The sequence below is a fragment of the Scomber japonicus genome, chromosome 9 (genome assembly GCF_027409825.1).
Source record: "Scomber japonicus isolate fScoJap1 chromosome 9, fScoJap1.pri, whole genome shotgun sequence".
Classification (NCBI taxonomy): Eukaryota; Metazoa; Chordata; class Actinopteri; order Scombriformes; family Scombridae; genus Scomber; species Scomber japonicus.
The window spans coordinates 5,648,462-5,674,608 of NC_070586.1; the positions used below are offsets into that span (position 1 = coordinate 5,648,462).

Genomic DNA, 26,147 nt, shown 5'->3' on the forward strand with positions numbered 1-26,147 from the left:
TTCCTTCCTTCCTTCCTTCCTTCCTTCTTCCTCCCTTCCTTCCTCCTTTTCTTCCTTCCTTCCTCCCTGCCTCCCTGCCTCCCTTCCTTCCTTCCTTTCCTTCCTCCCTCCCTCCCTCCCTCCCTCACTTCCTTCCTTCCTTCCTTCCTTCCTTCCTTCCTTCCTTCCTTCCTCCCATCCTTCCTCCCTCCCTACCGTCCTCCCTTCCCTCCTTCGGTCCTTCCTTCATCCCTCCCTTCCTCCATTCCTTCCTTCTTCCTCCCTCCCTTCCTTCCTTCCTTCAATTCAATCTTCCTTTCCTTCCTTCTTCCTTCTTCCCTGCCTTCCTTCATCCTCCTTCCCTTCCTTCTTCCTCCCTTCCTTCCTTGACTCGAGGACAACAGGAGGGTTAAATGTAAAAGTAAAAGTTAAAAGTCATCAGATAAATAAACTTTGAGCCCGGTCCTGTCTGAGGTTTCAAATACATACTTCCCACCTGTGACCTCATGATGTCTTCCTGTCCGCAGGGCGTGATCGACTACATCTTCTTCTCTAAGACCCACATGAGCGTCCTGGGCCTGATGGGACCGCTGGACAGCCAGTGGCTCGTGGAGAACAACATCACCGGCTGCCCCCACCCCCACATCCCCTCGGACCACTTCTCCCTGCTGGCCCAGCTGGAGCTGCACCCGCCCCTCCCCCACCCGCTCAACCCCCTCAACGGGCTGCACCTGCCGGTCCACAGGTAGTGCAGCCCGAGAGAAGAGAAGAGCGAGAAAGAGAGAGACCCCCCCCTTCAGCCCTTCAGCCTCTCCCAGCCCTTTTTATCACCCTCCCCTATCTCCCACCCCCCCCCCCCCACCCCCATCTTTTTAAACACTCTCCTTCCTCTACTTCCCCCCCTTTCTCCAGCTTTATACAGGACCCTGTACAGTTTACCAATCATGTTAAAACTCAAGACACCATCCAACCCCCCCCCGCCCCACCTCCTCACACAACCACCCCTTGCCCCCCTTGCCCCCCCCACACCTTCAGACACACCCTCCCAAAAGGAGTGAAGTATTCGCCTGTTGTTGCTCCTGTTTTTTTTGTGTTTTTTGCACACTGTAAATGTTTTATTTTATTTTTCTCTCCTCAATCCCCTTTAACAAAAAAAAAAAGGCTTGATACCAAATGTTGGGCTTGGGATGACGTTGCCATGGTAACCCCCCAGTGTCACATGTTTTTTTTGCCTTAGACATATATGATCATGACAGCTTGTAGATTCTGCTCCTACAACAACAACAACCCTAAAACTAAAACTATTACTTTTCTTTTCTTTTTTTTTCTTTTAAGATAAATTTACAAACACAAATTTCAGCTGATTGGCTTTTTTTTTTTTTTTTCTTCTTTGGTTTCTTCTCTCGTTTCACGTAGCTGTGAAATCCTTTATTTTTTAAAGTTAAAAAAAGTGACATGATAAAACATATGAATTATTAATGCTGCAGCACAACATGTGTTTAAAGTCCCAAATTAACTGACATTGTATTTTCTTTTTCTTTTTTTTTCTTTTTTTTTTAAGACACAAAAAGGAGTAACACTACAAACAGCTGAATCATATGTAATGAATGTTTCTTGGTTTACATCACTAATCTTTGTAAACTAAAGTCTATATTTTCAATTCTGCTCACCAAAAAAAAAACACACACACACCAAAATACTTAAATTTTATAATTTGGAAGTCAAACTGAGGAAAAAAAACATTTTTAACGCTTAAAAATGATGAATTGGTCTTTTTTTTTTTTTTTTTTTTTTTTATGTGTAAGTTAACGTCATTGAAACACTAAATTTAATCTTGTTTCAAATGCAAACTACGATATGAAATCATCTCATGTCACAGCTGTGAGTCTTATGAATGTTTGATCCACACAACAGCACTGATAATATTGATGATGATGATGCTTTGTTTTTTTCGGGGGGGGGGGGGGCGGCAGGAGGGGGCAAGGGGGAGGGGCTTTCAGATTGACGTTTAGCTTGTAGAGAATATCGGATCGTATCTTTGTCAAGTCAGACTTTATTTTTTCTGGATCACATTTCCTGATGATTTGAGGTTAATGTTGTCCAGTCTACTGTTTGATTTTATTTTGAAGTAACCTGAGATGTATCAAAGTATCTCACCTGACTCGTCCATTATCTCGTTAAGCAGCAAACCTCAACCTGAAAGTCTCTTCGCCCCCCCTCTCCTCACCTCCCCTCGCCTCGCCTCATTAGGTGTTACTGGGCTCATCTGTTTTTCCTCTATAATACGGGTCTCGTACCTCCTTTGCAGTAACTTCCTCTGACCATCGTTCCATATTTTACTTGCAGACGTATCAGCCGATTCACGCTCGCTGTAGTTTCAAAGCTACATTAGCGCTCAAATCCTAAATTTTTTTATATAAGCGTTGCAACTAAATTAGCTCCTTACTTATTAAAAAAAGAAAATTTTAATATATATAAAAAAAATATATTTGAAAACACAATCCTGACATTAACTGACAATAAATACATTTTTATCTTTTTTGAAGTCGTGCTTTGGAAACACCTGCAGTCTTAAAAGAAAAAAAAAAAAGAGTTTTGTCATATTGTTTTCCCGACTGGCCAAAGAATCAGAACGAGTAATAACTTATGCTCCGTCGATACAAAGACGATATTTATTTATTATTAGTGGCAGAAAATAAAAAAAATCTGCTCATGATTTGTGACCCGGGAGTCGAATGTATTTACCGAAGGCTCACTTTAAAATTGGTTGTCGCAGCCTCTTAACGCCAAGATTCCTGTGGACTAAAAACTTTGTATATTTGTCGTCAGATGATTAGAAACTATAATAGCCCTTTATGTCAGTTGTAACTCAGGGCTATGCTATGCATCCAAGCAGTACCTCTCAGATGAAACACATCGTACAAGCAAAACCAAACAGGAAGCTATCGTTCTGAAAAATCCTTTATAAGCACAGGTAATGTATGTACTGACACGTCGTTGTTAATGTTGCAAGAGTCTCTCGTCTCGTTAGTGCATTTTTGATAAAAACTACTGCTGCACTTCCACTTTTTGCTCCATTCTTAGAAGAAAGAGTAACTCGGGTAAAGAAAAGAAAAAGAAAAAAAAAGCAACTTTATCTGAGTTTTTAGCCGTCAGAAGGTTAAAAAAAAAAAAGTCGTTGAGATGAACTTTAAAAATGTAGTTCTTTGGTTTTGCTGTACGGATTGTGAGAAAGACTCAAGTATCACGTTGTGGGGATGGATGGGTTTAAATGAATGCAGTCGTAGGGCTGGGGTTGAAAGCTTTCAGTACTACTGCCAGTAAAGAGAGACATTTTAGGTTTGGATACAAATCTTCTTACTGATTGAGAAATATATATAAAAGTTTTTCTTCAAAACTTTTCCCCATTTAATAAAAGACGAGCAGCCCGATATGAGAATTTAGCTTCGATTCAATTTAAGCAAATGTTCAATTAAACAGCAGACATTCGATACCAGCTTTTCAACAATGGCAGTTCTTTGACATTTTGGTGCTATGGACACATTTTGGTCGGTGCCAAAAAAAACAAACAGTATTGAGGTTCGACACCCAGCCCTAAATATTGCAGGGTGCTTCACATATCTGACACACTTCACACTCTAGTGTCCAGTAGAGCCCTGATTTCTTTCAGATTGAATTAGTGTATCATATATTTAAAAAAAGAAAAAGAAACAACTTAGCATTTTCTCTGTTCTGTATTTGAACAAAAAGCCATAATTCTTTGGGATGAAAGGTGTCAGCACAACCCGGCACCCTGTAACCTCAGCTTTAAAGCGCAGTCGGATCAGTCCAAGCCAACCTGGACGGGGGGGGCGGGGCGTGGGGCGTGGGGGGAGTATCGGCTTTGCTTCATTTGCACATGATTCGACGCTAACGGATACACCTCCCAGTTTTTGGTGGAGTTGATCTTTCATGTGAGCAGTCTGAGGGCTTATACTTCACTCCTAAAAAAAAAAAAAAAAACTCACCTCACAGGGTTTTTTCTGATTTTTGTACAACAAGTGTACATAAATGATTAAAATTGTCTTTGATGACGGGGCGTCTTTCACATCTGTGAGGGGAATGTACCATTCTCCGATAAACGGGGCGTATTTTTTCTCACAAATCAAAGATATACTTGGTGTTGTACTTTTAATTTTCTTTTTTTTTTTGTTTTGTTTCTTTCTTTCTTTCTTTCTTTGCCCGGTGCACTAAGAGCTCATATGTGAATACCACCTCCACCTGTCTCTGTCACTCCTGTGGAGACGGAAAAAAAAAACATCTCTGTCCAACCTTGTTTTTTTTTTTTGAACGACGGGCATTTTGTGTCTCTAACTAACATGACAGTCTTTCAAAATTGGTACTTTGTACAATTCAGTATTACCAAGTTTTTGAGAAGAAAAAAAAAGATAAATGTTCTAGGTTTGAAAGCAGTTTGTCTTGATGGCTTTTATTTCTTTCTCTAAAGTGTCGTCTCAAAGCTTCTCTTGAGATGATGCTAACTGGTTTTGGTTTCTTCTTCTTCTTCTTCTTCTTCTTCTTCTTCTTCTGTCTGCTTGATGTTTCCTCCCCCAAAAAACAACCTTCACACACACACACACACATATCATCCAACATCAACAGCCACCTCTTTTTACTTTCCCCTCCAACGATCATCACCTGTAAGCATTTGACTTGTTTTAATTTTGTCTCTTTTCGAGCCACACCTCACTTACTTTTTCTAAAAAAGAAAAAAAAAAGAAACGACGTGCCTAGTTTGTACAATTTCTCCAACAGCAGCACTGCCCATGAGACCAAGACGCTCAGAGATTAACCCCAGCGCCATCATCCATCCATCCATCCATCCATCCATCCATCCAATCCATCCATCCATCCATCCATCCATCCATCCATCCATCCATCCATCCATCCAAACCATCCATCCAACCATCCCATCCATCCATCCATCCATCCATCCAACCCTTTCATCTCATCCTTCCATTCATCCCTCCAAAATCCTTCCTTGAACCCTTTTTTTGGGGATGAGATCACGAGGAATTGAAACAGGAATCATTGCTCACTTCCATTAAAAAAAGAAAAAGAAAGAAAGAAAAAAAAATGAAGTGCTTTTTTTTTTTGTATCCATAACATTTAAAGACAAATCCTCATTTTCTATCAGTAATTTCTACCAGATGTCTGAAATGCACACTCTTACTTTGTTTGTGGGTCAGCTTTTTACCTGCAGAGAGAGAGAGAGCTCATTATGGATTATCACGACCGTCATCGCATGCAGTTTCTGAATGTAAAAAAAAAAAAGAAGAGAAAATCCTGATGTTCATTATCTGGCCCTGTTTGGTTGTTTGGTTGGTTTTTTTGGGTTATTTTCTGAACACTGTTTGGTTTAGTCTAGTAAGCTGGTTGTTTTAAAGTCTTTGGTGGCCAACAGCATGTCCTGAGGAAAACAGGGACGAAGCGTTTCACATTTGGACAAAGTCTGTTGTCTTTAATCTGCTCCGATAAGTTGAATTTTACGGCCCTCTAAACGAGGCCAGGTTGCTGCATCTGAACTAAAAGGGTAAATGTTTTTCTTCCCAGTGTATTAACCTGTTTATCATGATAAGAAAAAGGTGTTAAAATACACAATAAAGCACCAGTTATCTCTGAAAATGAGATAAAGCAACATATGAATCTGAGTCAAAGCAACCTTTTAACCCTCCATTTGTCCTTCTGGGTCAAAACTGACCCGGTTTGATTTGATTGTTTATAAAGTATGAGGTATAAAATATCACCTAATTTTGTGTTAGATCTTTTTAGCTAAGTTAATACCACAGGTTTTACACATATGTTTGGAAATGATGGTCAATAGGCCTCATTTAACCCTGCTGTTGTCCTCTCGGGTCAAAACTGACCTGGCGTTAACTCAAAAATTAGGTATAATTTCATTTAAATAAGGCCTATTGAGAATAATATCCAAAAATATGTGTAAAACCTGTGGTAATAAGTTGGATTTAAGTTGGTTAAAAAGGTCTAACTCAGAATTGGGTGATCATTTATGCATTATGCTTTAGAAACAATCAAACCAGACCGGGTCAGCTTTGACCCAGGGGGACAAAAGTTCCACAGTCGAAGGAAAGACACCAGGAGAGTTATATATAACATTTTCATCTTTAAATTCGGTCAGTCTTTACTATATTGACCACAGGTTAATACACTGAAATGAATAGTTAGAAAGGCAGCAACGTCAGCCTCAAAACCTACAACAGCTCATTCAATCAGTTGGTTTGGAAGATGAAAAACTGTTTTAAGTTTCTTCTCATTCCTTTTAAAGTTGAAATCTGGTGATAAAAAAGGCATCGGCCGGCTCAAACGAGAGAATAAAAGACTGTTACTTTGACTTAGCATATTAGAGTTGCTGCCTTTCGTCACTGTGCAGCAGGTTTGTTTTGTTCACGTGTGCTAACGGTGGTCAAAGTGAAAAACTGGGTGAGGATCCTCCGCCACCAGCAGACACCAACCAAGGTGCTACATTTATTTCTCCAAGAGGATTTGAAAGGAATGCACTTAACCTCTGTAATAAGTCAGAAACATTTGTAGCTGGCAGCTCTTCGCCACGTTTGTTTTTCAATCCAACCGGCGAGCGTTTGGTCGGAAGGAAAACCAGTTCAATGTCAAAACTGCAGTTAATGTCAACAAAACAAAATCCGATCCTGATACAGATGTAGCCTTTATAGAGGTCTTCTTACACAGTGTTCAATATAGTTAAAAATCTAATTCTGCTCTCTGAAACATGGTTGGGTCCAAATCATTCCTTTAAAAACTACATAAAGTACATTATTAAAAGGTTTCTAATTGGAAAAATATGAAAAATTAGCCTGTTTTTTCCCCAATATCCTCTCAATAATTAGTCTCTATACTACAAATCATTCATGAATATCTTATCAATCAATCTTCCTGTTGTCCTCGAGTCAAAGAAGAAAGGGAGGAAGAAGGAAGGAATGAAAGGAAGAGAGAAGGAGTGAGGGAGGAAGGACAGATGGAAGGAGGGAAGAGAGGAGGAAGGGAGGAAAGGAAAGAAGAAAGGATGGAGGAAAGAAGGAAGGGAGGGAGGAAGGAAAGAAGGAAGGGAGGGAGGAGGATAGAAGGGAGGAAAGGAAAGAAAGGAAGAGAGAAGGAGGGAGGGAGGAAGGACAGATGGAAGGGAGGAAAGGAAAGAAGGAAGGGAGGAGGATAGAAGGACAGAGGAAAGAAGGAAGGTAGGAAGGAAGGAGGGGGGAGGAAGGAAGGAGGGAAGGAAAGGAAGAGAGAAGGAAGGAAAGGGAAGGAGGAAAAGAGGAAGGGAGGAGGGGGGAGGAAGGAAGGAAGGAAGGAACAGTCAAAGCAGACCCGGGAGGACGACAGGAAGGTTAAAGACGTTTTCAAAGAGCAGCTGATGGAGACAAAATATTCACAATCACACAATTTACAGGAGAACAAAACAACTTCAATTATTTATATTAAAGGTGGATAAACTGTAGAATGAGTTTTAAAAAGTTAAAACATTTCCATTTTTGTGGATCATTCTGCATCACATCGGGAAAAGTGATCAAACTTCTTGCTAAAAGAAAAGTTTTTAAGGTGTGTTTTCTTTTCACAAATGTAAAACTGGGTCAAATTAGACCCTGAATAGTGTGTAAGGGTTAAACTATATAAATGAAGACTCCCTATTATTTTTAACTTTAACTCATTTTGAGTGAATTAACCCTTGTGTCATCCTCCCGGGTCAAATTGACCCCGTCTTATTCTTCTTTCCTCCCTTCCTTCCTTCCGTCTGTACTTCCTCCATCCCCCTTTCTTCCCTCCTTTTTTCCTTCCTTCCTTCCTCCCTCCTTTCCTTCCTTCCCTCCTTTCCTTCCTCATTCCTTCCTCCCTTCCGTCTTTCCTCCCTCCTCCTTCTCTCTTTCTTTCCTCTGTCCTTCTTTCCTACCTTTCTTCCTTCCTTCTTTCCTTTCCTCCTTTCCTTCCTTCCTTCCTTCCTTCCTCCCTCTTTTCCTGTCCTTTCCTTTCCTCCCTTCCTCCCTCCTTCCCTTCTTTCTTCCTTCCTTCCTTCCTTCCTTCCTTCCTTCCTTCCTTCCTCCCTCCTTCCCTTCCTTCCTTCCTTGACTCGAGTCGAGGACAACATTTTTTCTTAAAGGTTTACTGGGAAAATAAAAACTTGATTATTTTAATTCATGCACAATTGAAATCTTGGATGTGATAGCAACTGTTCAGGGGGCCACAGTGGCTCCTGGCGGCCACAGTGGCTCCTGACGGCCCTGACTCTGACCCAAGGACCCTAACCCTTAACATGAATGAATGAAAGACTTCTACAAAGGCTACAGCTGTATTTCACATGTGAGCAGTTACACTTCAGTTACAAAACTAAACATGCTCAGCAGCACTTGTATCATCTCCCCCCTACCCCTTCCCCTTCCCCCAACCCCCCCTCCTCCCTCCCCTCCATGCCCCCCACCACCTCCTGTAGGCAATAAAAATGTCATTTTTTGAAGAGTCTTTTTGTCTTTGGGTTTTTTTTTATTTGCTTATAAGGAAACTCAAAGTACTGTACATCATGTCATGTCAAATTAACATTCATATGAGTTTATGGCGTTTATGCAGCCATAATTTGGGTTACGATCATTCGGGTTCCCAGCATTCATAGTTTTCCTGTTATTATTTAAATAAAGGAGTTATACTCAGCGGTGCCCCGATCCAGTCCTGGCCGTCGGACCTTTCTGCATGTCTCTCTCATAATTTCCTGTCTCTCTATTGTCTAATGAAGGCATCCATGCAAGAAAACCATCTTAAAAAAATCTTTTAAAAAATATAAAAAATCATATAATAGTTTATAAATAAAATTTAAAAAGTCAAATACTCTTTTAAATAAATCTTAAAAAAGACATTCATAATTCAATCATTCAATTAATTGATTCAAAATTAAAGATTATATATGAAGAGTTACATATACACTTGACTTAAGGTCAAACATAATAAGCCACAAAATGATGTGATCTGAAGTTAAGTGGAGGGATGACTGGTCGGCACAGCGGTTGAGTTCCCACCAATCAGGTTTCCATCGTTTGGGTTCCCATCATTCGTGTTTTTCCTGTTATTAAAACAAAAAGACAAGAACAAAAAATCATTAAAAACTGGAGAGAATGATATAAATACCAGCAGTAGCTTAATTATGTATGGTGATAAGGGAAATCACAATTCTGAATGCTTTGGTTTAGTTTAGTTTTTATATTATATACTTTTGACATTTGACACCCCAAATGTCTTTTACTCTGAAACGTGATATTGTATGGTAATAGCAGTTCTTTTCTCCATAAATGAGTCCATAAAAAATACACTCTCTCTGCTCTCTGAAACATTAATCAAGGTCTAATCAGACATTTATTGATCAGTCAGATCGGCTATTGATGCTTTCTAAACAGATCGGTGGTTCAAAACTTGGTATAGACACTTTTTATGGAGGAGATTCTTCAACTTGGTCAAAATTGAGGGAGAACATACTGCGAGGGTGTAGAATATGAACAGTATGTGCATGTTAAAAATTACCATTATCCAAATAACCGACGTTGAGCACAAGGGGGAGCGTTGCCATGGCCACAGCTCTTCCTTTGGACACAATGACATATCGGTAAATACACATTAATCATCTTTATAATTACAACTAACTAACACTCCCTGATTTTGTTGTGTTTTTTTTAACTACAGTTTCTCAATATCTCTTACAGTAGCTCCAAAACTATGTGCTGACTGTTGAAGTTTCACAGTTCAGTTTCAATACATCAGCAACAGTGAGCTGAAAAAGGGAAACTGGTAGACACATTTGGGGCAACTTCTGTCTGCTATAGAAAGATTAGAGAATGTAAGATGCTGACATTAAAGCCCTTAACGTTTCCGTGACCACAACCATACAGTACACTGCACAGTTGAGTTTACAGTCAATGATCATTATTCTGTTCATTTTTTATTTGTTTATCCATTATGAATATATCCAAATTCCCTTATTTTGTGAGTCTAAAACCCAAAGATATTGAATTGACAATGTTATACACAGCAAAGCAACAGAATATTTGGTGTATGTGCTTGATTAAACACACAAAACTACTATATTTTTGCAGTTTTGGTACAATTATATCTACAGATCAAGGTCTGTGGACATGAACGCTGTTAATAAAGCGAGTAGAAGTGATGGGACAGTGTGCAGGATGTGACAAATAACACAATCATTGATAAAAAAAAAGAAATTAATAAAAGAAATTAAACAACATACCTTTTCAGAAAATTGAACAGACTGTCCAGCCAGGACACGTTTGGATCAATGCAAAATTTCTTGTCATTCTTCTTGGTGACTCTGTGGAGAGAAAAAAAAGATGGATTATATTTATGAGTGGAATTATCCCAACATTACAAACATGGAGGAAAACTGTAGTAAAGCTAAAATATTCATAGTTGGTTTAAAGCTGCTGTTCACATCCGGAGTCACAGTATAATATATTTCTGTTAGGGTTAGGGTTAGGGTAGGGTTCAAACAGGGTCCTTCCATGTTTCATCATCGCTCCAATGTTACATCAGTCTACTCAAATAATGTACTTTAAAGGACTGGTCCAACATTTTGGTTAAACACACTTGCATTCTTGCCAAGAGAAGAGAGTCAAATGCAGCGCTAATTAGCGTAGCTTAGCATAAACACTGGTAGCAGATGGAAACAGCTAGCCTTTACTCTCTCTAAAGTTATAAAAACACAAAAAGCATGATACAACATATTAATTTGTGATATTTAGAGATATTGGTAGACACATTTTTAAGTGTTGAACTGTTTCCCGCTTCATCAAGTCTTGATGCTAAGCTATGCTAATCTAGCTGCCTTCAGGCTTCAGCTCCGATAACTACAGCACAGATACAAGAGCGGTATCTTCTCACATAACTCCCTATAAGAAACAAAGAAGCTTATTTTCCACTTAACATAACAAAATAATCATTTGCATATTTCTATTTTATGCTATTTAATTCTTTTACTATATTTGAAAAATAAATATTGTATTTCTTAATCCACTACAATGACTACAGTACAAATAATACATATGATAATCTTATGATGTATGACAAATTACTACAAATAAAATACCCAAAAGTACATAAAAGAGTGGTAAATTAGCTAATTAGCTACTAACAATTATCCAATATATTAATATAACACTGATAAACACTGATTTGGATAAAATAAGTTGGTTTTAATTAAGTATTTTACATTGTATTATTCCTACTTATACTTCCACCCACACTAGATGGGTTAGCTCAAACTCAATACTATTTTCATCACTGCTGTAAAATATATCTCAGTCATACAAGTTTGATAGATGAGATGTTGTAGTGTTTGAATCTTCATGAGTACTCACATGATTTGTTTCCAGCGACAGTTTCCTGAAATAGGAATGACCTCCACCTTCTTAATGGTATGAACCGGGAATGGTTTAGAAGAAGTTCGGAGGCAATAACACCGCCCGCTGGGACTCCCTGCAAATGTAAGACACAGTTTAATGTGAATCTCACTTTGTGGTCGGACAAACAACAGTCTTACTTCCATTAGCTTCAGACATGACAACACAAATATTTAAATAATTTTGAAAATCCTGAAAATCACAAGGAGAAAAACCTTTTAAGATTCACTCTATGTTTTTTTTCAGTAACTTTCAACCAAAATATGAAATCTCAGTCATGTGAAAGTAAGTGGTTTTACATCAGCAAACCCAATGCACTGAGGAAGACTGTAAGATGTGGTTGAACGCTCCAGAAAAGCTCCAAACTCAACACAAACTTAACACAAGGTAACTGTACTTTCAGCTATAATACTAAAAGTTTTATAAGGTTTTGTGCTTTTTAATATACATGTAGAATCTGTTTGTAATGTAGTTTTATGTGTTTACTACAAATTGACAAAAAAGAAAAATCAGCTCAAATAAAAAATAAATTAACATGAAAAATAGCAAGAAAAATAGGTATATCTTGTTTTTTGTAAAACTGAGTGTCTACTGCATAATATCAAAATGAATATATATAATATCGGGCATTGAGCAACATAAAAGGTGTAAAATATTCAGGCAATTTAAGTCACCCTGCTTGAAAGTTAGTATAAGTGCCACTATATGCAGATGACATCTTACTGTTTTATTCACTTAAGTTGCACAATTTACAAAAAAATATATTTGACTGATAGAATAAATCCTCCTGACTGGATATTAGAGTTGCGAAGAATAAGAGTTGATGACGAAAAATATTCTACTTAATTATTATAATTGATTATAGAACATAAATCTCTTACCATGTACAGCAGCAAAGGTGCAGCAGAGAATCAGAGCGACAAGGAGAAGCAGAGATTTAGTCGTCATCTTCGTGGTTGTTTTCATCTCTTGGCACCAATGAGGATGTGAGAGTCTTTGAGAGTAAATGTAGTAGAGTGAATATGGGCTTATATAGCAGCAAAAATAGGAAGTGTAGGAAGCATGTGCAGTAGGGACTTTGCAGTTTTACATCACTTGAACTCAGAAAGGGAAAAAAGTAGGCTCTCTGATTTTTTTTGTGAGGGGCGGGGATTCCTGCTGAGTGAGCAAAAATGTAAAAATCTATTTTATCTACTCAGATTGTTGTAGACAAAAAAAAAAGATAGGTATCGAATGAATTATGTCAAGTAAGTCAATTGGCACTTGGATTGTACTGTACTGGTATCATCATTTTTTAAATGATATCCAGCTGTACTTATGACTGACATTACAATGAATAGTTATTTTGATTTCTCCTATGATGGGGTAAAAAAGAAAACTAAATGGCATAAAATACCATTTATGTAGCCTTGAATGATTGACACTGACATCAGTGTTTGTTTGCTTTTCAGACTATACCCACCATGTCAGATACAGATGGATGATAAATTATAAAGGAAGAAAATGGCACAGGTCTGAATGTTTGCCTGTCAGTGAGGGGATCCAGTGGTTTCCTGTCACTGCAAATCAATACAAAGTGTGATCATCTTTTCTTGGGATGAAACATTTCTGTCATGATGGATGTGGTCTCTTCCAAGATGACAATGCCCCGTTTCATAGGGCATAAAGGATCACTGAATGGTTTGATGAGTATAAAAATGATGCTAAACCTATGCTATGGCCTTTGTAACCACCAGATCTTCATCCAGTTGAGCACCTGTGGGAGATTCTTCCAAACTGCCCTAATGAGCATTTTCTGGTGTCCCAAATGGCAGGTGTCCGTGTCTTCCAAAACACCTATAAACATTAGAGAAATGATTCAATAGTGTTGACAGCTCTGTGGATAGGGTTTTGTTAGATTTAGTCACAAAAACTACTTAACCCTGAAACAGGCAGGAGTGAAACATTATTTGATGTTACTACTTATCTCTCATTTGCACCAAAGCATTAAAACATTTCCACAAATATGTATTTTTAATATACTTGGGATTTCATGAGTTGTATCTCCACCAGGATATGCTGCCCTTATTAATGTAATAAAATGGTCATAATGGTAAAAAATTGAATGAAGTGGTACATTCCCCTGGTCATACCCTGGTCATTAATACTAGTTTCTAAACTGATTTTTACCATTCATATCAAAGTATAGACCTACAACAAGCTTCAATTCTACCAATCCAGTTCTATCAATTCAATCTGAACCAATCCTGCTCCTAACAGGGTGTTACAGAGTCCGTATCTCCTGATGCACGTTGCCTGTTTAAGGGTTGAGGTAAGGAAAAGATTGTGCTCATTGTTGACTGCTGATGAGACAGGATGTGAATAGAATTATCCACCGTCATAAAAAACATCCACATAAACCTCCTCCATGATATGAAAGCCACATAACTGTATTTGCGTCAGAGATTACAGTTATTATCTGTGGCCACAGCAGATTGTCAGTTGTCAACAGGATGTGTTAAATGTTTGAGCAAACAACTAATGCTGATATTTTCTGCTGAGAGGAGTTGCAACATCCTCAGCTCAGCTCACTTTCACTGGAATTGAAAAATGGGTTAGGGTTAGGCCCACTAAATTATGAAATTACACCCAGATGAGTCACGGTGTATGAAAACTGCACATCTGTCTTTCTAGATTCCAAGAACCCTAGACAAACTTTCTGAATCTGTGTATATAGGGGTCATTTGGAGTACGACTCTACTCCTTGCTGTGTTGGCAGATTAATTGCTGTCCTTAGCTATTCACTTGTTTGGGACATCAGGATCCCTGAAATCCAACCAGTCATCTGACAGATCATTGATCATTGTTGAGTTGATTAAAAAGAAATTGCGATCTCAAACTGAATGTCAAAAAACAACCAACTACTAAAGGCTTTTATGAGAACACCTACATGAAAGTCACCATTTAACACGGTCACCAATAAAACGGTCACCCCGTTCAGTGTCCAGACCTTTAGCACTGAACAGTGAGGAGGAATAAAGTAGTAACTGGAGACATGACATGCAATGACAGCAAACTATAACAGAGGTTAACGTTAGTCTCTCGTCCATTGCTCTGTCTCAGCAGGAGCAGAGCTGAGTCCTCCATCATGCATCAGAGACAAAGTCACAGGTGGATTATATAATTAATGGGAAACACTGATAATTTGTTTATTTTCAGGAGTGCTGAGACCAATTTAAGGGGTGTTAGAGCACCCTAAAAAGTATATGTATATAATGAAATATATAACATGATAAGAAATGTTTGTGCAAAGTTTCCACAAACAGGCCCGAAAGCAATGCAGCCAATTCGGTGCATCTTTCATTGCTAGTAGTTTTGATCGCACCCAAAAATAATTTTTCCCTAATCTATGGGTCTGAATCCAGGTAAACTTTCAGATTATGAAATTACATTAAATGTGTTGAACTGACTGCTGCTGTTCAGTTTAAAGTTTACACCAAATGTCAAGTTCGATCTGCAAAGTGCTGACTCAAATGTTAAACGTTTTTAAAAATAGAAAGTGCAGAATTAGCACCATTTAGTTCTTAAGAGTTCTTTAAACTGTTAAAGCTGATTCATGTAATGGACCATGTGGCCGTTGAAAGCAGCCTGAATCAGGAACCGAAAATACTCAGGAGAGTACCCATAACCAAAGTGCAAGCAAAGTTGTACTTCTTTATTAGGCTCAGAGGTCCGTAACTGATAACCACATCCTTTATTATTATTGTAAGTAATTAAATAGGGGATCTTTACACCCCCCCCCCCCCCAAAAAAAAACAAATTAGACTGGAATTCCAGTTAATGAAAATAAAATGCTTTTTCCAAGATTAAATTTAGATAGCTCTGTCATGTTCACTAATACCACACTCTGTCATGACATGGTTTCTGAAAGGTCAAAAGATCACAGTTTGGGATTGAATTTAAAATACAATCTCTTTTACACCGTATTCCATATGTGGTTTCATGAGTCCCTAAAATTCACCAAATGCAAGTCTGATGAGTGCTTAGAGGAAGTTTTTGATCAACAGAAATGAGTAACTTGCACATATAATTTTTTTTCTTAGTTTTTAGTAAATGTTTGCTTTAAATCTTTGAATTATTCCCTTCAAACTACTTTTGACTTCCATTTATTCTTGACATGCTCACTACACACTAAATATTTTAGTTTTTATCTTGGACTGAATTACATGGATATACTTCAGGTTTAGCATATCTGTTCAGCACAACAGGATTTCCCTCAGTGAAAGTCTGTTACTGTCCTCTTAAATAGAAAATAGTGTCCATGCACTTAAGAGCTTTTACACAGAAATGAAACCTAATCAACACGTCAAAGAAATGGATACAGTTTAAGTGATATCTAACAAATGGTGAAATTAGGAACTGACTCAGTGTAATAAATACTCCCACATCTACATATTACAATGTGAACAAGTTTTTCCTTTCTTTTTTTACCATACATACATACATACATACAGGCTGTTAAAAGACGGGTTAGAGGAACTGAGTGTGGAGAAGATTTCCAATAATAGCTCTTGGGTCCAGACTAGAAAATAAAAACGTTAGCAAGACTAATGTTGAACTTGAGAGACAGACTTGACAGACTTTGTTTTGTTTCTCTTAACTTTAAAGATAAGATGAAACTTTAAGGGCTGCTGCAGAAGCAAAAGTAAAACATATAGCAGAGAAAAAGAAAGAAGTCACATTCGACTGCAGATGGTTCCTCATTGCAGTCCGTGCACAAAACCCATCTTTAGGCTTCTTTACCATAAACCGAAGCCCATCAACCAACATTTGAAACCACTAAATTTGAATTTGTCAGCCCTCCTCCACCACGGAAACTGTGGACAAGCCACTTGGGACCCATATTTGCAGCCCAAATGTAATCTTTATGGTGCCCACATAGACATGTTTCTTTTTCTTTCTTTCTTTTCTTTCTACACTATGTGTGTGTAATTTCTTTCTTGTAAAGCCCTTTGAGCTGCATTTCTTGTATAAACGGTGCTATATGAATTGAGGCTATATAAAGATATTATTCTTTTATTTATTTTTCTTCATTTTCTGTCATCTGTGAAGACATTATCCAAAATGAATTTACTTCAGAACAGTTTAATTTAACTCCTGGTTATACTACTCCCTACTCTTTCAAATTTGTTCATTTTCTGTATGTCAGCGGCCTCAATGTTTGATCTTCGACAGTAACGTCTTACAGTTGGGTTTCCAACTTGAAACCAAACAATCACATCGGTTTGCTTCTTCATTTGAGGAAACTTTCCACTGCAGATAACGCTCCGTTAGCTGCTCCTGCAGCTGTGTCAGTTACAGTTGCCCTGTGATGTTTACAAGAAGTAACTTCTTATCTTCAATGCCATGTAGACCAAAGCTGGCAAAACTAAATCATTGTAAGGTGTGAACCACAGTCTGCTCTGCAGCAACAAAAGGTAGAAAAGGTGAGAGTCGAGGTTTCATTTTGTCTCAGCTGAACCCAAGCAGAACTGTGAGCCCTTGTTTTGCTGCTTGTTGTACCAGGCTACCAAGTAAACTGTGCCTACCATGGTTAGAAAATACAGATTTTGAACTAGAGTGACTGGAAGGAAACCATTGATGATGGGGGGAAAATACTTTATTTACTGATGATTCAATTCACTCTTTCTGTTTTCATCAACCTCTGCTCATGACCTGTGATCCTATATTAATATTATCAAATGTCTGTGATCCTTTAAATGGATGACAGGTTTCACTGCTTTTATACTCTTTTGATACTTCTACCTTTATTCCGATCATGATTGTTTCTTATCAAGTTTGGTTGTGCTGTATGCTGTGATGATGGTCTATGTCACTGTTTATTTATTTATTATTGTTGTGTTAGTTGTTTTTTGTACTGTCACTGCAAACCAAATTTTCCCTCAAGGAAATATTCATTGGGGGTCCTTTCAAGCTCTGAACTGAGCTACCTGCCTAACAACAGTGGTGCAACAAATATTAAGATTCCTTTTACAGCAATATAAAAATATTCCTTGCAAGTAAAAGTCTGCATTAAAAACCTACAGTAAAAGTACATAAGTATTATGAGCTCGATAGTGATTTTCCCTCTAAACTTCTCACATAGTTTTACCTCAATAAAAGTTAAAATGATCCAATATTTCAGCAAAAATCAGTCAGAGGGACAAAACCACTACTTTTACTGTAATACCTTAACTACATCAAGCTCACAATACAACTTTTACATAAGTAAATGATCTGAATACTTCTTCCACCACTGTTCATGACATAGAAACAGAGTGAGAATCTACTTTCTGCCACATGTGTTTTCTGACTCCGACCTTTGATGTTTTAAGTCTCCAAGATCAACAAAACTCAGCCATCAGTTTAAATGACTGTACTATAATTATCCTGTTAATTCCTTTATTGCAAAACATGTGTATATTGCAGATCTCACCAGAAAAAAAAAAACGTATTTCTCATCATTGTGACGCAGCAAAGATGTTTTGGTTGTTTCATTATGAGCCTTTAACTTTTTGTAATATAAAGCCATTTGTCAGATAAAGCCAATTTGTATGTATTTTGCACTCTTTGAAACATATAAAGAATTAAAAGAGTGTCTTATTATTACACTATAAATACTAACTAAATTATTTTCATGCTTATCCACACTGATGCACTACTGAACTTATTTTAAAATGTTGTATTTTACTTAATTTTATATATTGTACTTACTGTTAGCTATTTTTACTATGTACCTCTGCGATACAGCACCTATGCTGTTGTATCGCAGTAAAGACTAATAAAGGATTATCTGGTATTATTGTACTTGTTATGTTAAGTTGTCATACTGGATAAATTTAAATTTGGTATCCTACTGTTGCTCTTCTCATTACCTGCAGGTTTTTCATTTACCATCCTTATGAAATATGTATGTGTAGAGCGCCCTCTGTCGTTTGGTAAAAGAAATTGCGTGTGTGTGTGTTCATAGATGTTGTCTGTGTATTGATTGGGTTTTGCTGCCGGCAATAAAACTCTACTGCATGCAGTTTGGATGACTTCTGGTTATCTTTGATTGAATTTTTGAGACTCATAAAAAACTTTTTTCGGACAACAAAATATCAGACATTGAGACACTACACTAGCTCCACCTTTGGCTACAACAGTAACATGCTACTCTAACACTGATGCTTCACTATTAATAATCTAATGATGTCATATATAATAATATATCAGTCAGAGGGACTGCCATTTGCCTATAAAAAGATAGAGTTAAATGACAGGAAGTTAATTAATTAATTGGAAAAAAATCTAACAAATTAATAAATTAAAACAACAACAACAACAACAACAAATTGTTTAATTAGTCACCCACTGACGTGAAATGTATGTGCAAGTCACGGAAGAGAGTTAGAGAGAGAGAAAGAAGGAAGGGGGAAAAGGGGAAGTAGGGGAATGCTGTTTGACAGAGAAATAGGAGAAGAGCGGGGTAGTGTGTGTGTGTGTGTGTGTGTGTGTGTGTGTGTGTGTGTGTGTGTGCGTGTGTGTGTGTGTTTGACTTCCTTAATTCACTCTGTCCATTGTGCAGGCGATACTGTTCAGCTCTCTCTCTCTCTCTCTCTCTCTCTCTCTCTCTCTCTCTCTTTTACTTTTCATGCTCGCTTGCACTCACGCTGGACTCAGTTCACTCTCCTGCCTCCTCTCTTCTGTCTCATCTGCGTTGCTTATGACAACAAGCTCGTTCTGCAGGTTTTTACCGCCACCCTGTGGACGTTTAGTCAAACTGCAGAAATAACTACCATTTAATTGAACTGAGTATGTATTTAACGGGCAGATAAACGAGGGTTACATGTGAATCATACAACATAAATTAAGGGTTAACATGCTTAAGCCAAATACTAAGTATTAAAGCGGGGGAATTGAAGAATGTATGGTTTTGTTTCACTTTTCTTTTTTGACTGCTAAACTGCTGTTCCACATTTCAGTCCGGTAGATGGCGGTAATGCGCATTTCAGCTGGTTTCCGACAAACAACCACGAAAAGACAAAGAAGAGCACCGCACACGAAAGAGAAGAGACCTGCTGGATTTGACAGACCGGAACAACTTCAAGAGCAGAATGGAGGAGATTGAGAACCCGGACTCAGCCTCTGTTACCACCGATGAACAGGTCAGTTTCTCGGCCGGTGACTTTTCAGACTCCCATCCGCGGAATCTGACTCCCATCCGTGTGAGCACGCACAGACGACGCTATGAAAGCTACTCAGCATCTCGGCTTCTCTGCAAATATTTAGATTGAAAACAGTCTTATCATCAGGTTTGTTGCAGGAAAATGAATGATGAAAGAATAATAAATCGGAAAGAAGGTGTTTTTCATTGGGGAGTTAGTTTCACTTTGTTTGGCATCGCTTCAAGTCTCCTTTTAAGATGTTGAACAGTTCTCGGTGGGCCTCAAAATAATTTGTTTTGCAGATATAGGCTATGTTGATCTGCTTTGTCATAAGTGGCAACAGGGGAGTCAGATTTTGTTGAATCCCCTTTTTTCAGATAACAAAATCTGACTCCCTGCTTATATTGAGAATGTAAGATGTGAGTGACACACACCAAATTCACTCTGCTGATATATCTTGATTTATACTACTTGTGTTTAAAGTTATTTGTAACCAATGGCAACAGTTGACAAGAATTATGGGAGGGTGTCAGATTTTAAGTCTCCTTTTATTATCTAACAAAATCCCCTCCCCTCTTATATCGAGAATGTAAGATGTGACACACACCAAATTTTCCACTGCTGTCATATGTTGTGCATGCTGTACAGCAACTGTTATGTTGATGTTATGTGACTAAGAGCTCAAGACCATCGAAGAGCATCATCTTCGCTGAAGACAATCGACTTGGGGTAAGTCTGTAACAAAATCTTTTAGCAATATTATATTAATTTTGTTATATTATTGTAACTGGCATCTGGTTAATTTGGTGTGTGCCACATGTTGCATTTTGAATATAAGGGGAGTCAGGTGTTGTTACAAAAAAAGGGGACTCAACAAAATCTGGCTCTCCCCATAATACTTGTCCTGTTGCCATTGGTTACAAATAACTTTATACACAGGCAGTAGAAATCCAGATATGCAAGCAGTGTGAATTTGATGTGTGTTACATGTTGCATTTTCAATATAAGAGGGGAGTCAGATTTTGTTATAAGAAAAAAAGGGACTCAACAAAATCTGATTCTGGGGAGCTGGTAGTCAGATTTTGTTGCGTCCCCTTTTTTTCATGTAACAAAACCTGACTCCCCCTCAGCGTCTGCCCTGTTGCCACTTATGAATTGTTTTTAGTGAAAGAAGCGATACCAAACAAAGTGAAACGACCCCCAATGAATATCACCTTCCTTCTCATTTATTATTCTTTCATCATTCATTTTCCTGCAATGATGATAATAAGACTGTCAGTCTAAATATTTGAAGTGAATCGGAGATGGCGAGTAGCTTTTGTAGCCTGAAGTCTGTGTACGTTCACATGGAGGGGAGTCAGATTTCTGCGGGGGAGTTGGAGCACCACCTCCTTTTTATATTTTTTATATATATAAGAGAAGAAAGTGGCTCCACTACTCTACAGTTCACTCCAAGTAATTGTCTTTTTAAGAAGATTATCTTGTGCTTCATATTCCAGTGTTAAACTGTGTACAACCTCATTTACAGATTCGAAACTGTGTTTTTGAAATTTCTTTTGCAGAGTCCAACAAAGCTGCAGCAAAATTTGCTCAGGGGTTGAGGTGATCATGGTCAAAGTGGAAAGTCACTTAATTATATTTTAACACCAAAATTATCAGTAATCATGATAGTACTGTTTACCATGATATGTTAACTTACGATAATTATAGTGGCATATCTCTGATTAGTACCTTGATCTTTTTCTGATTGTCTTGTTTGTTTGTTTTTGTTTTTGATTTTTTTTCAATGCTCTATTAATGGAATCACAAAGTTCAGTAGAGGTCTGGATGTCCTGATTTAGTGGCCAGGGTCAAGTAAAAAAAACACTGGATCCTTCATTTCCCATGCTGCAATGGTGTATGGTTTTAGATGACTTGCCACCTAACTTACGTTCTCTCTCTCTTTCTCTGTGTGTGTGTGTTGTCATAGAAACAAAAAGGAAAGTCAATCAAATATCACTGCTGGCATCACTCTGACAAAGCCATCACCACATCAAGATATTTACCAATTCCGCAGAAAACTCATACCGGAGAGAAGTCATACAGCTGTGAGCAATGTGGGAAGACTTTCACTCGTGGCAGTCATCTAAAACGACACCAACGCATTCACACCGGAGAGAAGCCGTACAGCTGTGAGCAATGTGGGAAAACTTTCGCACAAGAAAGTAGTCTAAAAAAACACCAACGCATTCACACTGGAGAGAAGCCGTACAGCTGTGAGGAATGTGGGAAAACTTTCACTCAAAACAATGGTCTAAGAATCCACCAACGTATTCACACTGGAGAGAAGCCGTACTGGTGTGAGGTATGTGGGAAGACTTTCACTCATGACAGTAGTCTTAAAACACACCAACGCATTCACACTGGAGAAAAGCCGTACAGGTGTGAGTTATGTGGGAAAACTTTTGCTCTTGACCGTAATCTAAAACAACACCAACGCATTCACACTGGGGAAAAGCCGTACAGGTGTGAGCTATGTGGGAAAACTTTTGCTCTTGACAGTAATCTAAAACAACACCAACGCATTCACACTGGGGAAAAGCCGTACTGGTGTGAGCTATGTGGGAAAACTTTCACTCATTACAATAATCTAAAAATCCACCAACGCATTCACACTGGAGAGAAGCCGTACTGCTGTGAGCAATGTGGAAAAACTTTCACTCACGACAGTAGTCTAAAAATCCACCAACGCATTCACACTGGAGAGAAGCCGTACTGGTGTGAGCAATGTGGAAAAACTTTCACTAATAACAGTAGCCTCAAAACCCACCAACGCATTCACACTGGAGAGAAGCCGTACTGGTGTGAGCAATGTGGAAAGACTTTCATTCATGACAGTCATCTTAAAATCCACCAACGCATTCACACTGGAGAGAAGCCATACTGGTGTGAGCAATGTGGGAAAACTTTCACTCAAAATATTCATCTAAAACAACACCAACGCATTCACACTGGAGAGAATGATTTGTAATCATTTGTGATGCATCAACTGTTTCTTTATTGCATTTCATATTGTATCCCAAATCAGCGATTATTGTTACCTTGTTGAACCTTTTAAAGTGTTTACATGCCACCCGCTTGTAGAAAAGTTGAAATGTTACATTGGCCACAGTTGAAAAGAGTGAGTGTGATTTTTAGTTTTTCCTGAGAAAAGCAATGTATTTGTGAGATTTTATGTATTTGTCTTCAAGGCAAGGCAGCTTTATTTATATAATGCATTTCATACACAGTGGCAACTCAATGTGCTTTACATAAAAACAAAACAAACAGTAAAAATTGGAAACATTAAAATATATGAGATGAAGAGAGAGGAGATGAAAGCATGAATCAACTGCTCCTGGTCTGTTTGGGACATACAACCCTTCACTCTGGATATGTTCTTAAGCTGATAGAAGGTTGTTTTGGATGTTGATTTGATATGACTGCTGAAGGGCAGATCTGACTCTTTCAGCACGCCAAGGTTTCGGAACTTGGTCTTTGGTTTTTATGGTCAGTAACTCAAGGTGTTTACTAACAGCTCTTTATTGCCAAAACGGTCACCTCCGTTTTTTCCTGATTTAATTGAAGGACATTTTGTTTAATCAGTTATTTACTTTCTATCTGCATAACTATGGCAGTCAACATTAGCGTCCTGCAGAATTTCACATGTCATATACTCTCAATCGGATTCATAACTTCCAATGGTCACAAAATAACTCTGCTCCTCCAAGTAGGACCTGAACCATTCTAGTACTGTTCTTCTAAGTCCTGCCCAAGTTTCCAACCTGTTCAACAGTATACTGTGATCCACAGTGTCAAACTCAGCACTGAGAACCAACAGGACCAGAACTGACACCTTGCCTGAGTCAGTGTTCAACCTTATGTCATTTAACACTCTAATAAGTGTTGTTTCTGTACTGTGGTTAGGTCGGAAGCCTGATTGAAATTTGAAATTTGGACTTCAAGAAATTGCTGAGTTGATGTAAAAGCACTTTCTCAACAATCTGGGCCATAAAAGAAGATTTGAGATAGGTCTGTAGTTGGTTAACATGAAGCATCCAGTGTTCTATTTTTTTAAGAGTGGCTTAATGGCAGTTACTTTTAGGGATGTAGGAAGCGTACCTGATTGAAGTGAGCTATTTATTATTTGCTGCAAATCATTTGGTTAAAAAAAGCTACACAAAACGTCAGATGGCATTGTGTCAAGACTCCTTTATAGTTTTTTGGTCAACTGTATTAAATTCTGACATAGCAGTTGAGTTATTCCTGGGTGGCTTTGCATTGTTTTATAGTTTTGTGTTGATATTTAACCTTATTGGATTTTCTCACAAAAACAACCATGCAAATTCATTGCATTTTTCTGTGCAAAAGAGTTCAACCATAGCAAACAGAGTGTGAGTGTTGTTGATGTTCTTATTAATAATTTCAGAAAAGTGTCTAGTCTTGACTAACTCATAGTAAAACTACAAAGACTTTGTTTGTAGAGGTCATAGTGAATTTGAAGTTTAGTTTTTCTACATTTAGGCTCTGCTTTCCTGCATTCTGCTTTCAAGGCAATCATAGTGTTCCTCTATGGTGTTTTCTGTCCACTCAAGCTCTTCTTAGTTTTAATAGGTGCAACAGCATCCATGACATTTGACATTTTCCAGTTGAAGTTATCCAGGAGTTCATCAACTGACTCTGCACTCACAGTTGATGACATAGCTATAGCCTCCATAAACATAGCACTGGTATTGTCATTTATGTTCCTTTTCTTAACAGACACAGGTTAACTGAACATTTGGAATGATCTGTATGTCAAAGAACACAGAAATGATCAGAAAGAGCCAAATCCTTAACATCAACAGAAGACATGTCAACACCTTTAGAGATAACCAGATCCAGAGTGTGGCCTTGAGTGTGTGTGGGCCCTTTCACATGTTGCAAGAAGCCAAAAATGTCAAGTAGAGCAGAGAGTTCTTTTGCATTACTGTCCATGTTATTGTCTACATGAATGTTAAAATCCCCAATTATGATAAAAAGAAGTTGTATCTTGGAGGACTATAAATGATTAAAAAAATAACTTTGGGATCACCTTTTAATTAACAACAGAGATATTCAAAAGAGCTAAATTCACCAAATGTAATGCAAAGAAATACAGATATAAAGATGGCAGCAACTCCCCAGTCTTTCTTGCCAGTTTGATACTTAATACAACTCTAAATGTCATGTTTTATGAAATAATCCTGAGATAAAAATGTTTTTCGGAGTTGTAGTTTGCAATGTTTTTCCTGTTAGAAATGTTTTGTAGAATTTTTTTTTTGTCTGGACAATTGGAATAATTAAAGGGGCGCTAGGGCTTTTTCTGGTCTTCGTCAGCACATGTGCAGCTGAGTTCTGAATTAATGGTAACTGAGATATATTCTTTTTGGGAGACCAGAAAGCAGAGCATTACAGTAGTCCACTCTGCAGGTAATAAAAGTGTGCATTAGTGTCTCTGTGCTGGCTTGAGAGAGGAATGGTTGACATCTGGCAAAGTGTTTTAAATGATAAAATGCAATCTTGGTGACATTTCTAATATGGGGTTCAAAACTTGGATTTGAATCAAAGCTTATTTCACCAGTTGACAGGGATACAGTGCCAGTGGCTGCAATTTCACATTGGGGTTCTCTCTCTGGGCTTTAATACCAATGATCAAAATTTCACATTTGTCCTGGTTGAGCTGTAAAAACTTCTCAGCCATCCATATTTTAATATCTAAGATACAGTTAAAAACTTAAAAACACACTTATGCAGCAAAAATGGTTTGTATTTTAACAAATGACTGTTCACCTTAGAGTTTACTCTGTCTGTCTCTGTCTGTTTCCTGCAAAGTGCAGTATAGATATTGAATTAAGTTTTATAGTGACTGATGCCATATGATGGCCTCAAGCTACTGAACAATGACACTGGGAACCTTGGAGGAAGAATGAATGCACAATTAGACTTCTAGTCCCCCCCACTTAAAAATCATTGCCTGTTCTTATTTTATTTGGATGTTTGACCTTCCCTCTGCAGAATTTATATAATACAAGGCTGTCTTCACATTAATCTGCTGATGAGGGATAGCAAGACATGTACATGGGTCAGTGACAAATAAAGGTTGGCAAGATGAGCAATTCAAAAATATCTTTTAAAAAATCTTAAATGCAGCATTTGTTAAAATGTACATTTTGCACTTTTGTTGGTTTTTTGTCATTTGAAATTACATTTGCACCATTTTTTTCTACCAAAAGACTGAATGCTCTTGAAAATGTCAAATGCTGTAACAACAAAATAATGATAAATATTAAATATTTGATCCATCTACAGTGTATTTAAGTGTACTTATACAAATAATTACTTCCTGATTTACATGATTCCCCAGATTAAATTTAATATTTAGAACAATTGTATTCTATTACCTTTATTTAAGTGAAAAAGTTATAATCTAAGATCATACCAAACTAGTTGATGTGGTTGTTTTACTGAGAATTTAGTGTTTTTAAGAAAGTTTAATCATTTG

General features: G+C 37.8%; 2 protein-coding genes across 2 annotated transcripts in view; one reads left to right on the forward strand and one right to left on the reverse strand.

Annotated features, from left to right (window-relative positions):
* Positions 1 to 812, forward strand: part of LOC128364344 (CCR4-NOT transcription complex subunit 6-like) — a 16,602-nt gene extending 15,790 nt beyond the window's left edge. The window contains 1 exon segment of the mRNA XM_053324882.1: positions 507 to 812. Within this exon segment, the coding sequence (XP_053180857.1) occupies positions 507 to 728 (222 nt within the window). The 3' untranslated portion in view covers positions 729 to 812.
* Positions 813 to 9,009: 8,197 nt separating this feature from the next.
* Positions 9,010 to 12,426, reverse strand: LOC128364370 (C-X-C motif chemokine 10-like). Its single transcript, XM_053324898.1, has 4 exons — positions 12,323 to 12,426; positions 11,400 to 11,517; positions 10,274 to 10,354; positions 9,010 to 9,097 (listed from the first exon to the last, which is right to left on the reverse strand). The coding sequence occupies exons 1-4, from the start codon at positions 12,405 to 12,407 to the stop codon at positions 9,010 to 9,012; spliced, it is 372 nt and encodes a 123-aa protein (XP_053180873.1). The 5' UTR covers positions 12,408 to 12,426.
* Between the last annotated feature and the right edge of the window lie 13,721 nt (positions 12,427 to 26,147).